At 43.2% G+C, this 15,529-nt stretch overlaps 1 protein-coding gene across 1 annotated transcript; it reads right to left on the reverse strand.

Moving 5' to 3' along the window:
• Positions 1 to 659: 659 nt before the first annotated feature.
• On the reverse strand, positions 660 to 15,314 carry ubtd1b (ubiquitin domain containing 1b). The gene is made up of 4 exons (XM_030399998.1): positions 14,504 to 15,314; positions 6,775 to 7,002; positions 6,528 to 6,685; positions 660 to 5,248 (listed from the first exon to the last, which is right to left on the reverse strand). The coding sequence occupies exons 1-4, from the start codon at positions 14,583 to 14,585 to the stop codon at positions 4,979 to 4,981; spliced, it is 738 nt and encodes a 245-aa protein (XP_030255858.1). The 5' UTR covers positions 14,586 to 15,314; the 3' UTR covers positions 660 to 4,978.
• Positions 15,315 to 15,529: the final 215 nt, after the last annotated feature.

Consider the following 15,529-nt stretch of genomic DNA (forward strand, 5'->3'; position numbering starts at 1 on the left):
TTATGAAAGTGTGAAACAATTATTTTATTAAAACTTTGTACTGAGTACAGGCTGTAGAGGTAATCAGCCCCCCCCCCCCAATCAGACTAGATGTGATGACAGTGAACACATCGCAGTACGTATGAGTGAATCCAAGAGAGCTCACTCCACAAGTCCAGAGGGTGGAGATCTGGATTCAGCCATATTGCGCAGGTCATTGCGCGTCCTTCAACACCCTTCCTTGATGACGTACCCTTTATCACAACAGGTCCACTCAGAAAAAGGTGAAAAAGTGGGCCGGATTGCACCGAGGAACCGAGTCGAGAACCAGAGCTACTTCTGTGTAAAAGGGCCCTGAAGATTGCAACATGAGAAACTCCTTAAAGTTCCTCCTTAAGCCCTTTAACTGTGTAGTAATGTTGTACCTTGGTTTGACTTTGACACAATGGCTCACGGTCGTCAGCAACGAGTTAAAAGTCCCGGCACTCACAGGGGCCAACAGTCAGAAACATGAAGACAAACACCCACAGCTCACTTCAGCAAGCACACCGTAACAGGAGACGTTATCGATGAAGTTGTCAACAGAGCTTTTTCCCCCCACCCCGAGGCCCAATGAAACCCTAACCTTCACAGCTGAGACGTGCGCAGCAGAATGCCAAACGGACACGGGGAGGGAAAAGTTGTGTAGGCATTTTTTTTTAATGTCGAGATATTTACTCTGTGAAAAGGTGAGAGCCCATCTGAAGGGTCGAGACGATACATTTTCAGAGTGACGAACATGAACATTTAAAACAGCTGACAGAAGCATCAGAGTGTAGCAGGCTTGTACCTGCACGCTGACATTTCTTGAACAATACTCATAGCTGGTGCTCTATGAAATCCGTAGAGTCAGAACAAACATGATATGAGGTCTATGTCTATTGTATTGCACATACAGAGAAAATTTGCTGATTCAAGTTTGCATACAATGATGATTGACAGAAATCTCCGGATGAACCATTTGTGAAAGGAAAGCAAAAAAAACAAAAAAAAACAAAAAGGTTTTAGGAATAACAAAGGAAAAGTGTGACTGTGATCAGCTGAGACCGGATAGAAAGACACAAAAATTATGATTTCAAATAAAACACTATCTTGATGTGGTGAGCTGTGGCTCAGTTAGGCTTCACACTGATGGTTCAGTTTCATTCCCTCTATGATCACACGGCCTGAGGACTGTGTGACGGGAGCGGTGAAACGAAAACAATGCACATCGAGCCGTAGACCGGCAGGCTTCTTATGGCACCCACATAATACAGGCTACATTCTTAAAGCAGGTCTTGATTCTCGAACCTGAATTGCCTGAATGTCTATTCTGGGATGTAACCCAAATCTAACACCGAAGTGAGCTGAAGGAGGCTGGGACGCAAAAAAAGCAAAGGGATTTTTATGTCTTTGCTTCACTACCGAGGGATGGAGGACACGTCCAAAAAACAAACTCCTCCTTTTCTTTTATGTAATTGCCAAGAAAATAGCGCCAGTCGTATCCTGGCTTGCGCTGCAATATTATTATTATTGTTTATATTTTGGTCCACTATGGAAAACAGGTCATCTTGGAATTTTTTTTATAGGTAAATTCATGCGTTTGTTGTTTATTTTGTAAAAGGTTCTCAAATTGGTAGAAAAAGTTTCAAACTGAACAAGTCTAAAGCTATGCTAGCAACTCTGCGAGGCTTTACAGAGGCCCAGACATGATATGAGCTATATGCTACCGTCTGGATGCTAACATGTTCAAAATGACAATGTTAACGTGTGTTGCAAGTATAAAGTTCACCATCTTGGATTTGCAAGAGCACGTTAAAAGTCGCTAATTAGCGCTCGACACAAAGAATAGCTGAGTCTGATGGGATTTTATTAGCTTAGCATGTATTTGGTCATGAACTAATGTATTGGATATTGGATGTTGAACCTGACTCAATTACATATACACTAAATAAAGATATTTTAGTCAAGGCTAAAGCAGTGGACGGCCCCACAGAGCCGTTCCTGGAGCCACAGCGCTAGCATGACTAGCATTCTAGCTAGCGAGAGATGAAATCCTGCGGCATCTTAAATTTAGTGAGTCTGTCATTTAGCTGATCTAAAAATTCAAGTCAGAAAACAAATCTTGGACACTTCTTGGAATCTGCATGTGTGACTTCCCCTCCCCCCCAAAAATGTACTTTGAAATTTCAAAATTACAATGAATCAACAGAAACTTGAAGAAAAATTACCAAGTGCTATAAATTGGTATTCACAGTCGTATTCACAACAAGGTAATTACTGATAAATATATAAATCATTATGGAATTTTCTTGCTGCGATATGTATATGGACTAAACTGAGAAGAGTCCTTTAACAGCAATTTTGTCCATGATCCGTTTCCTCAGTTCTGTCATGTTTCTTTTTGTGCTAACATACTGCTCTGAAACGCTGCCATGTAATCAAATGTATAATAAATGTCTCAGGTTGAAAATACAAAACTTTGTGATTTGAAGCTTCAGAAAAATAATTTCTTGCATGCCCACATAACTCGTGGGAGCATGAAACCAAATGCATCTGGAGATTTTTTTTTGATGTGTACGGTAATCAAAAATCCGCTTTGTCACATGTGATGGGGGGGGAGAGAGAGATAACTAAACTTTGAAATTTGAGCTGCAGCATGAATGTAGCCCACAGGGTTTATGCCACTTAGATTGTCAGGCCAAATGGGAACTCGAGCCATGAGCTGCCGGCGTAAATTCAAGGCAATTATGTTCGCGGCCAACGAGATTCTGTCTTCTGGCGGCCGCTGTGGTTGGTGACAGAGCTGGAGACTCTCTTCCATTCGGAACAAACATGACTGTCATAAAGACATCGATCAGTCATAGTCACTGCAGCTGTACCTCTATTTACAGGCAAAAGCCTGGCAAAGCTCGGTGTCGAAGTGAAGAATTCAAACTAGCAGCCATCTAAAAAATAGTAATGCAATGTTTCCACTCGAGCAGGTGGACAGTCGCAGAATGTTTGGGAAGTTTCCAGACGAAACAAAGAAGGAAAAACACTTGATGATTATCACTCATCCAACATGGTGGCTTTTTTTTTTCAATCAAATCCGAATGGTTATTTCATCAGAATAACATTTATTAAAGGGAAACTACAGCAAGTTAGTGATTCACTTCTTCAAAGTTGTGAGAGACATATTTGAAATTAATGGTGAAGATTAAGGGAGCAGAATCCGAGATGCCTCAACTTTAAGTCCCTTGTATGGGGTCAAAAACTGGGTCCTACATTTCCCATAATACAGCTGGACAGGGATTTAGGACTGAGCACCGTTTTAACTAAGCTTTTTGATGCAAATGTGTGGAATCCAAGATAACATCGCTGGCATCATCAGGGTCATTTTCTCCGACCCGATAAAGCTCCTCCAGAGCACCAGAAGACAGAGAGTAATTCGTTTTCACACTTCACCACGACAGGTACACAAACCTTCGTGGCTACATCGGTGGAGTGCCCCTTTGAAGCAATCTAGTGCTGTGAATCGACACCAAAATCTACAGCCTTTCACAGCTCATTGTTTTGTTTCACCGCTCCATACAGACCGCTAATTGCTCACCAATCCCACATATAAAAAAAAACAAAACAAAAAAACACATACAGACAGCCATTTCCACCGTGCCATCTGTATGCTGGTGACAAAGGTCAAACATCGAGTGAAAAATATGACAGGTATCTTTTCTTTTAAAGTTATCGGAAAACATCAAACACAAATAAAAAAGGCAAGTGAATACTGGATTTACATTCATCAGGTGGCAAGATAGAGACAAGGAAAACTAGCCCTAAGCGACTGAAGTGAATATATCAGGGCCGTCCCCTAGTGGTCTGAGGGTCATTAAAAGTGGTTAATAATGCAGTTTTTAGGACCGTCCTTTTGTTACGCGGGAATTCCACTTTTTTCCGAGATATGATATGATTGACTGCAAAGCTATGTCTCACACACCAGGTAAACAGTCTTGTCTCTGTGAGCTACGTTAAACTGAATTGTATATTGCACACGCACGCTTACATACACACAAACATACACACACACACACACACACACACAAACAGCCGCGTCAGCACCCACACGGTAAATGTTTTGTCTGCAAGATTCATGAAATCATTTTTAAAAAAAGGCAGCAGTTGTAGCTCAGATTGATCTAAAGTGTTCCTGAATCTAAAAAAATACAGATGTCTTAGCCTCGTGGTAAAACTAGCATCTTTCGGAACGTTAACCCCTTTTCCTTTTTGTTTCGTCTTAGAGAAGGCACACAAACTACCACAAAAGTATAGTAATAATCTTCAAATGTGCAAAAAAAGCTCAGTTTACATTATTTCCTTGATAAAAGAAAGAAGGAAAAAGAAGAAGAAGAAAATGTTCAGTATCTCGCTCTCCGCCGGCCCCTCCTGTTTCTGTGGAGGAGAAAAAGGTCCGTGGGCGTCATAGTAGAAATGTGCTTTAGAACCAACACAAACCCCCTCTGCATCTCCTCCGTTGGCACTTTAGTTAGCATTAGTGCAGAAACAAAGGCGGAGGCAGAGTCTGTGTGATGTGCACATACTGTACGTGGTTGAAAGGCTGCACACCAGCATCGCACGTTCGATTCAAAATGGTTCAGAGAGACACGGGGACAAGGATCTCCAGAGTTAGTGTGGTGACTGGATTCAGTTAGAGGGCAACCCAGCAGACACCCAAAATACAATGACACATGGTAGATAAACAAAAGCAGCACTTTTGAGTTTCTCCCTCATGTTTTTGCTTCGAACCAGCTTAGTATCTCCACAGTTTGATTTTATTTCAGTAACAGCAGCTGTTTTCAAAAAGCTATCCAGCAATGATGAGGCACCTCTGGTCCTTTAGAGTCTGCCACCGTCCTCACCACCCACTGCACCACCCCTCCATCCGTCCATCCGTCCATCCATCCATCCATCCATCCATCCATCCATCCATCCTGTGTGTCCTCAGTTATTCGGACGCGGGTGAGGAGGCAGTGGTGGTAGGAGACAGCTTGGGGGCTTGGAGGGCCTGCGGGTTGACGATGACCTGGATGACAAAGTCCTTCTGGATCTTAGTGTCTTGCAGCCGCGTCTTGTCCGTGAGCAGCTTCCCGGAGAAGAACCAGCGCTGGTGGATGGCGTCGATGTCTTCCTGGGCCTGCAGCTGCTTCTTCAGTTGCCCTATGGTGTCGGCCATGCTGGCGCTGAGGCGCAGGTCCTTGCCCGTGGAGAGCCGTACCTACAGGGAACAGGAAGTGGGGAAATTAACAGTGGCGAAAAAAAGACGCAGGTAAAATGTGTAATAGTGGCCGGTCGTGAGATGGCGGAGGCTGACGTTAGATGTCAAAAGTTTGTGTTGACCACACAAGAAAAAAAAAAATTTAAAATACAGTAATGCAATTACCAGGGTGTACATCTACATAACATATAATAGTCTAACTTTACCCCAACAATAATATCAAGGTTATAAATCAGCGGTTGTGCCCTTTCTGTCTCGTGTTCACATGAATTCATAACCATGAAAAGAACGGGTTCTTATTCCTCTGCAAGATTGCTCAGCATGCTAACAAACTCACAATGTCAATTCTAGTGCTAATGTTGGTCGATGTTTACCATGTTCACCATCTTAGCTTAGCATGTCAGCATGCTTGCATGTTGCTGAGGCCAATTTCCTGATATCACCAGTTTTACAGGTCACAACCACACTTTTCATATAATAATGGCTCTACGGGAAAAGTTTTAACAATTCGTCTTGAGGGGGACCTGAATGTGTCTGCCAAATTAATGACAATCTATCCAATAGACTTTTTACTCAAGCGCACAAACTCAATCTCATAGTTAAGCTAGGGGAAAAGCCGTTAGCCGTTTATGTTGATGAGTGTCATTCAACAGAAAGTAAAGATCAGCATGACATTTTCAATTGATGTTTTGGCAGAAGGTTTGAGTTTTTTCTCCATGGTATTGGACACTATGTTTCAGTATATACTGTACATACTGTATATCCTTATGACAGCTTATCCAATTTCATTGAGCAACAAAATATGGTGGTGTCCATGAAATGACAACATTCTCCAGGTGCGCGGCATGTAAGGAATGTATTGAGTGACCTAGCATATTCTAGCTCTGGGATTAAAACAATCATTATTATTCATCTGCTGGGAAACATGTTTATCAAACATAACAAGGCAATTCCTCTAATAGTTGTTGAGACATTTCAGCTTCAAGTGCAGAACTGATCCATATAGAATTGGCTGGAGCTAGCTGGTTAGCGCGCTAACATCTGTAGATACCTCTAAAACACAATACTTAGACGTCATGATGTTAAAACTGTTATTTTTTAGATTCTGCTGATCATTTTTGTTCATTTTGAATGTTTTTAACTCAATTCTTACACATTGTACCTTTAAACAAAATAAAGTGCATTTTTTGTAAGTCTTGGCAGGTGTTTGTGTGCTGACTTACTGCAGATACAGTACAAATACTTTGACAAGTTGCACAATAAATGTAGTAAAACAAACCTTGAGCTGGAATTCCTTTTTGGGTGCCGCAGGGGGCTCGGGGCTGTCGCTGGGGTCCTCGTCACTGCGCTCTGAAATAAGGTTGACAGGTGGAGCCAGGCAGTAGACGGGCAGCTGGTAGCGGTTCCCCAGTTCGTCGTAACACTCTGCGAGAGTACCTTCACGGGAGCGTAAAGGAAAACAAATAATGTTACCCTGGGTTATTCTCTTCATGTGCTTTTGTGATCTATACATCCCCTGTCCTCACCATGTGGCAGTGTAATACTGGCTCCATCCACTATAGCCTGCGCCAGCTCGTGGTCGTTACACTCCAGGGCCACAGCCGCAGCTTTCAGGGCGTCCCAGATCTCCTTGCGGCCCTCGAAGGCCGGCGCCGTGTCCCAGAACTCGTCCCGCTTGCTCCGTAGCTGGCCCTCGGTCATCGGATAGTCGCTCTTCCACTTGGGTCGGTCCTTCTTCAGAGGCTCGTTACGCCCTGTGATGGAAGGGAAAAGCAAGGAAAGGTCAGTGCAGGTAGTGAAAAGGTCTATGATTCATTTCGGTTTGAAACAGTCCACAACAAGGACTAAACTTGAGGAAAACTGCCTTTATGCTCAATTTGATCAATTTTTTCAGTGGAAACAAGGATTTGATCTTGCCTATGGTCCACAAGTTACGTAGTAGTTACATCTCTGGATTCTACTTCTCTCAGATATGTGGACTGGAGATTTTTGGTGATCTTACAGGTTTCAGTGTACAAGTGATTCTGGGCTCAAGAATATGTTAAACGCAAGTGAAATTTCTCAAGTTGCTTGCGAGGTCCTTTATTTAATCAATCTTTATTGCCGCAAGTAGAAGAAACATTTCTGGTCCATGCAGTGATCAACGGGGAAACAAATAGAGCCCAAGAATGAAGAAACTTGCTGTGAACATGCTGACCTAAATGACTGGGAATGAAGGGAGGACAGGAAGCACATAAGATAAGGTTTAATGTGTGGAAATAGTGGTCTGAACACAACAATGACACAGCAATTGAGAGATAGTGACAAAAACTGACAAACGGAGGGCAGAAGAAAGTCTAATAATGTATACACACACACACACACACACACACACACACACACACACACACACACACACACACACACACACACACACACACACACACACAAGACTGTGTGTTCCCGCGATGCATGTTACCAATCCAAACTCATTTTTCCATGCGTATACTGTTGCTGATATCAATCTTATGCAAATCTGCTGCTAATAATTTATAAACTAGAAGTCAGACGTCTCATAGTCATAGCACAAGTCATTGGGGAGGGAAGATGCGGAATCCTGACAACGGTTTTGAGTGTACTTTCAGTACCACAGGGGATTTAAATGAATTTTGCGGTCGTGTAAATGCACCACAGACTGCTAGGAATTGGCAGATTGATTCATGAATCATAGGGTGTCCCATATAACTCATATCCTGTGTTATCATCTCCTTAAACTCATGTACTGAGGTGCCAGCGGAGAGAAACGCTAGCCGTCACTGGAGATGGATAGTCTCATCCAACCCCAGCGCACTACGCCATCCGATTCTAAAATTAGGAGATCATTCAGAGTTTGCAATATGCATGAAGCATCTGTGGCCTATATCCGTCTTGACTTGTAACCTTACCTGTGTTTCCCACCATTCAATATTAATACAAAGCACACCTAGACCAGGGCAGAGGCCAAACGCAAATAGTAGGCTTTCATCAGGACAGAAAACTAACATTTCCAACCACCATCAAGGAGGTAAACATCAACAACGGCTACCTGCCAGACACTAAAAATATCATACAAGCAACTGACTGGTGTAACATTTCCCACCGCGGCTGATACTTTAATAAGCCGCGATGCAGTCCTCTGCAACAACTGTAAATGTTGTCAACTGCCAGCCACTTCAGTCGATGTTATCAAAAAGGCACCTTTGGATTTAAACCAGCGTGAGCTTATATTTCCAAATGCCTGAGAGGCGGAGATTCCAGGCAGTGAGGAATGACGGGTGGAAAATGAAGAGGTGTATAAAGGAGACGGCACACATCCAAGAGGTTGCATTTCTTTCAAACAAATTATTTATAGTGTTGGCGGCTTAGGAGGAGCAATGTGGAGGTCATGAGGTGGTGTAGGATGAGCACTTGGGGCAGAGTGCATCCCAAAGTGAGGCGAGGGGGGCTTCCTCACTGCTGCCCAGCCAAAGTAGTAGTGGACAGGTGGTATCTTTACAATGTAAGACACTGGGTATAGTGCTGTATCTGTCTGAATGCATACTATATATACACTCAAGGTGGTGATATTAACATGTTGTTATGATGTTATTTTCATACAGTGAGGTGTGTCTTCCCAGGGGATTCAGTGTGTCTTACACTTTATGAGGATATCATTTTATCATTAACCTTTGTTGTCCATTCCAAATAAACCTCCATTCAATAATTCAATTAATAATTCTAAAGAAGCTGAAGATTATGTTTCCGTCTGTCGATTATAAAACTATTCATTGGAGCTCTTATTGTAATCCCATATAAAAGTTGTGAGCACATCCATATTGGGTACGAGTTCAAACAAGAACTGCTAAAAGCTACTTTTGCACACATTTTACAGTGCTTATTGGCCACAAAGTAATTATAGGCTCCAGTTGTAGCCCACGGCAACCTAATTGTCTTGGTTGCAAAATGATACTTCCTGTTTACAAGGAGGGGGGCGAAATATACCGTTGTACATCCTCTTTTCAATGAGAAGCTTCAGTAACTGATATCTGTAGCCTGTAGTTGTGACACAATCTCTTGGATAAACGTATCGCCAGTACATTGGGACCAGTGTCTGTGCTGTTGCAACACAGGAGCAGCTGTGATGTGATTCTTTTGAACTCTGAACACTATTCTGGTTTCTGGCATCTCAACCTGCTTCCAGTAAGCCAGTGACCTCCAGGGGTCTGGCCAAGTCATGGTAAACACCCATGAAACTACATTTTGTTGCCTTTACTATAGTTAGACCGATAAATTGGTCAGATAAATTGGTATCAGTGCTTCGCTGACTGATAAGTAACAAGAAAGTGCTTTACAGAAATGTCCAACTAGGTTTGAGGTCAACAGTTGTTTCCGAATAGATTGCGAAAAAGTAAAGTGGGGGAATTGAGAGTAATCTAATGGGGATTCATTAAGGTTTTTCAGCTTTTGTTTTCCCAAAATGCAGATCAATATAGGCCTCAAAAGCCTACTATAAGCCGGTCTATTTTCTTTAGAATTGGTTTTTGTATGAATTAAACAAACAAGATATAAAACCCTTATTTTGGAGCTGTATAGGTACCACTGGATAGTGTGAGGCTAGCTTTACCCACCCGTTTTCCTTCATTATGCTAAGCAAGGCTTACCCGCTGCCGTCGTCACTTCATATTTACCAGACACAGAAATGGCATCAAAAAATAGGGTTGAGATTATATGCAGTTTGGTGCACATGGTTTCATTAATGGAACATAGTTTTGCACATTTATATCTCTCTTTTTAATACACATTTTATCAGTTCATGTGAATAAATGTCTTGCTATGCATTTCTTATCCCAGCATCATGTCTGTTGATATTTAAGGTGCAATATGTACGGAATTTTTTTTCAAAACATTCAAAAGTTCGCTAAAATTATAAACAGAAGGCTGAGGAAAAACACTTTTGATGTTATGACATCTATGTGTTGTGTTGAGATGTTTACAACGGCAATCATGCTAATGAGTTAGCCCCGGCCTGTCAGGTTTCAAAGCTCCTGTGCTACTGTAGCTGTGTAAACACAAACATCTTCCCAGTGCTCGGAGCTCCCAGCCTGGACCGCTAGCTACATGGCTAACAGAGCTAACTAGCCATACTTTTGGTAAAATAATGTAACATCACAGTAATGTGATTCTTCTGTAGCGACTGATGTCTCCTCTTTCCATAGGGGAGGTCTGACTCAGAACTCTGCCCGGTTATCTTTTAGCGACATATTGAGTCAACATGACATCTGCCGAGAATATTTTCTGAACAGCTTAGGACTCTGAAGCTTGACAAAAATCATCAGAGGCGGGCTTGAGTTAGGAAACAGACAAGCAATGCAAATCAGGGAAGCTTCCTCTGCTCCAGAATTTCAAACTGTATTGTGTATGAGAGCCCTTGAAGTTGAAAGTGAGCTGAACTCTTTACAAAAGAAAAAACACTGAACCAAACCACTTGCCAGAAATTGTATGCTATAAGAAAACACTGCGCAAACAAGTGGTAGAAATAAAATCTAAAAGGGACATTTTATAGAAATAAGTGTGGTTCGGTGGAATGTGTGCATGAAAAGCAGTCAGTAACATAAGGAAATCAAACAAACGGTTCTGTTGAACTTGACTGAAGCCCACCAAAACACAGACATGAAGCAATGCATTGCAAACACGTGAAGCAATATCAGGGTGTTTCCATACAGCTGGACTCTGCCAACTGCAAACTGCTGCCATGTGATGAGGTGATGGGGAAGCGCGTTGTATTTAAGATTGTCACTGAAATGCGCCATGAATGAGGCTTCTCCGTGCTGTATGTTGGGACACAAACAAAACAACACACCCAACAGCCATAGGTGGCTGTTAAAGGATTAGCTGCTCCTGGGAAAAGAACGCTCAGCAGTAACATAACGTAGCTTTGGCGCTGTGAAGGCATTTAACAGCCTCTCACATTCCCTGACATGAGAGAAATGTCTTCTGTGTTCCCCTTTACAAGCAGACATCAGTGAACACACACTGGAGATCAACAGTGGATAGAAGGGAAGTTGGCTCTTTAAACCGGATGCACACTGAATCCATGTATGACTGTATTTCCTCAGTGGACACACAGTCCCACATGCCGTCAAACACATGCCTCGTAGCTGGCTATCTTATCACCACAACAGTGCGTTCAGCTTTCTGGACATGCAGATAGTCACTAACAAAGTCCATAAAACTACTTGTGAAAAAACACCCTCACCGGATGAGGAACAGTGACATTTATTCTGTCACACACTGCACAAGGTAGTATTTCAGAAAATACACACTTTTATCACTGACCCTATAAGGGACTGGTAGACCTCCAATTTTCCTATGGAGATGAGCAACAAAACCGAGCTACTGATAACTGAGTCAGGTCCAAAACAACTCTACCACAGTGGATATTTCAGAACAACTTGTAAGATACATTGGTATTGTTTGATAACCAGAGATTTTCGATGACATACACACATTACTCCTTGAGAAATGAACAAAAATGTTGGGGGAAAAACAAACCCTATGTGGCAATGTGGAAAAATGTGAGAAAAATAACAAATACCTAGATTTGCGTCATCCGCACCAAAAGTTACTGGGGTCTATTCTGGGCCGAGACCCACCCTATGCCCAAGTCTCGTCGAAATTTGTTCAGGAGCTTTTTCTGTAATCCTGATGACAAACCAACCAAACAAAAACACAAACCAACAAATGTGAAAAATCCCTTGTTGTTTGGAGGTAACAGGTGTATTATATAATTAAAATAATTTCATTAGCCTAGGTAAATCACCCAACAGCACGGATACGACCCATACCGTCACAGCCCTAATAACAGAGGTAAATCACCCAAAGAAAATACAAACAAATCTTGTTAAGAACTGAAATCAATGATTGTATATTGTGAAAGGTGCTCCCAGATAACATGAGCCTTGTTTCATATCTAACCTTTCTTTCACTTGGCAGTCGGTATGTCTGTCTGTGTAGCTGCTTCCCCTATCACTGTTCCTGTACCACCAAAAATGGCATGATAGTTCTTTCAGGTTCCAAAGAGGGGCACCATAGAAAAGATTTGAGAACCTCTGCTGTACGAGGGAGTGTCAACAGGAATATTACAGGAGCCAGTGAATGACGCAACAGAACATGATGCGACTTGCCATTTTTTTTTTATCAGATCCTCATAGTGCAGGGAGTGCCTGTTGATACCAATCAGAGTGGGAAATTACCATGAGACGCTGCTAAAGCCCGGGAATCTTTACTGTGACGACTTTAACTTTAGTTATGCATGTGTACATCTGCAACTTTGGCGGCCGACAAATACAAGACACATTCGTCTGAAGGTCGCACTGTGCTGTATAAATTAACATCAGATGTGCAATCCTAAAAAAATGTCCCATCTATGTGATGTAAACTGGAGACAATTCCTGCTGGAGAGAGACTGCAAAACTTTCCATCCGTACAGTTGGAGGAAACAAAGAAGACTGAACCTGCATCCAAATGAATAACAGACACTTAGATTCCTCAACAGTCGCTATAAAAGGGAACTTTATTGCTTCAGTTATGCTGAACGCGACAGTAATGCAACAGGCTGAACTGAATTTGTTTAACTGCTGAATGTGTGGTAGAGCTGACCTCAGCAGACATTTAAAGACTTCTCAGACGGGTCCTAAATGGTTGTTTCCTGTCCAAATAGAGTTTATTACAACATTCACAAACCTGCACGCCAGTAACGCCTCTAATCATCCAATAAACAATAAGCATTTTCATGTGTCGCACCATTTTTCACAAAAAGGTCGCGCTAAATATATTGACATTGTCGTCTGTACGCAGAAATTCGGAATGTCTGCCAGTTCAGCTGCGCGGCGCCTGCGTCACTCGGTTTAGTCTGGCTGTAAACACAACATTTACTCTTCCTTAGTGCTGATGCCGCAATCCAAATTCTATCTGTCACTATCGAACACAAGTGTGAAGGAACAAAACGTGGCGGTCGTCCAGTGTTTATCTTCAGGAGAATGTTATCTTCCGGGAAGGTAAGTAAGTAATGGACCTGAACTCGAGTCCCTGAAAGTGAATAAATCTGCATATCAGCAGCGACGCCATTTCTGGTAACTACACCAACTCTACCATAAAACAGCAGTCTAATATGGAGCACACGGGGCTACAATACCACCACTTTTGAGATGGCAGTTGGCCCAATAAGCTCACCGTCTAGAAATGAAGTGTGAGGCCGGGAATCGCTGGGTGAGAAAATTGTCAGCCCTGTGCACCTTCAGGTGTTTGTAGGTGTAGTGTTGGTGAACGTGGAAGTAATCAGCGTCGAGGGTGGGTCTGATGGTAGAGTTCGCCTAGGTGCTGGACTTAGACAGCACAAGGGAGTTACACTAAAGCCAGTGTACTGTGAAAACAAGGGAGGGACTTTCACTAACCAGCGAGAATTAGCAGCTGCCTGGCGTTTACCCTGCAGAGGACACACACACACAGGTTCTGCACTGGTTTTAACATGTGAGCTGAATCCAGACAGTATACAGGTGAATTACAACTGCATTTACACTTTAATCTAGGAATGTGTCTGCAGCAGCAAACACATTTCTGACCGTCTGTCCAGCGCCTCATAATGCACATCCATCAGTGCACTTCTGCTTTACTTTCTGTTGTGTTGTTCATCATCCCAGGCATTTTCTGCATAATGTCACTGTGCACAGTACGATTGCCCACTTTAGACGAAAAAAAGAAAAGAAATCGAATACACGTTTCCAAACATGCTGATGTTAAGAGGATGTGTGGTGCATTGTGAATGCAAATGAATTCCCTGCGAATACCATGGAGGAAAGACCACCCAGAGTGATGCACCCAGCAGTCCATTGCTCACACAAAAAAACAAAACAATGTGAGCAAGGAGGTGAAACCCAATCACAAGTGGACACTTGAGATGCATTCGAGTCTGAGGCAGGGGTGAAACGAAAGAAGCGAGTCTCGACCACATCTGGTGCCGTTTGTGTGCACTTCAATGTGTATTGGGTGAGCATACTCTGTGTATACATGCAATTAAGCGGAGCTGGGAAAGCTGTCAGGTGTCAAAGGCCATTCTTCAGCCCAGCAGGGGTTAAAACAAAAGGACTGATCTGACAATGCCATCGCCGAGGATAAAAGTACATCAGAGGAAGTGTTGCAAGAATAACAGCTTTTAGAATTACACAGACACACAACCCCACAGACTGCAAGTAGTCTCACCTCCTCGTCCGCCGTTCCTGGACGAGCCTCGGCTCTGTGTGTCCTCCCAGCCTTCCCAGTATCTCCCCACACATCCTCCCATGGTTAGAGGGCTGCAGATCGTTTCCACGCGTCGTACTAGCTGAACAGGGGGCCCATCACGGGCGAAGACGATGAACTAGGTCCGGTGAGGAGGACGGGTCGCAGGTCCAACGTTGCGAGCCTGACAGGTCATCCGTGACGGCCGAGAGGGACACACTGATGTTTGATAGCGCCGAGCTGATCTAGACATGTAACATCAGGGCTCAATGTGCGTCTTCTCTCTTTTTCTATCTGGTTGTGTTTGACTCGACCCCTCAAGAGTCAAAGCTCGTGGCCCGCATCAACGTTACAAGAGTTTGATAGCCGAACCAGCAAGCCGCCGCAACCTCTGCCAGACACTTTCTTCTTACTGTTAAGATATAAGCAGCAACGTGACAGTTCTCTTACTTGCCTGGTAAGTTTGGCTGGTTGTAAATGCCGATGTCTAGCAGTCCAAACAGCGCGCACCTTCCTCGCTAACAAGCTAACAGGGCCAACCAGCTAGCTACCGCAACATCAGTAAACACAAACTTCCGCGCACTCGTGATGATCATGTCCCTGCTCGTTGAGTTTCTCCTAAACGCAGCAGATAGTTGCGCTCTCCCGCAGCCCTCGGTACGCCGCTTAAATTCGTTGATGTTGTCTCCAATTTCCTCTTCGTTTAAATCTCCTAAACGTTACTTCCCTCTCTGCTGGTAAAAGGTGACTAGCGGCAGAGCTAGCGCGACCGAACTTTTTTACGCCTGCGCGTAAGCACGCAGGCAGGCAGGTGTTGGGTTCTCTTACGTCAGGACGAAAAGCAATTATGAATGGACAGGAGTGCGAACAATTTCAACACCGACGGAGGTGTCACACCATTATTGCGAAAAGTTACAATCTGATATCACTTAAACCAATACTCGTCGTTATTCGCTTGAAATTGTTGGTTAAAAAACACAGCGTACCTCATATTAAGAGGGAGGTGAG

Source organism: Sparus aurata, chromosome 20 (assembly GCF_900880675.1).
Source record: "Sparus aurata chromosome 20, fSpaAur1.1, whole genome shotgun sequence".
NCBI lineage: Eukaryota > Metazoa > Chordata > Actinopteri > Spariformes > Sparidae > Sparus > Sparus aurata.

Bases quoted from the DNA above. Each gene is read 5' to 3' on its own strand.
- ubtd1b (XM_030399998.1), bottom strand. From the start codon at position 14,585: ATGGGAGGATGTGTGGGGAGATACTGGGAAGGCTGGGAGGACACACAG. The intron at 7,003-14,503 runs GTGAGACTACTT...CTTCCATCACAG, and splicing joins CAGGAACGGCGGACGAGGAG to GGCGTAACGAGCCTCTGAAG. The intron at 5,249-6,527 runs GTTTGTTTTACT...TGTTCCCTGTAG, and splicing joins AAAAGGAATTCCAGCTCAAG to GTACGGCTCTCCACGGGCAA.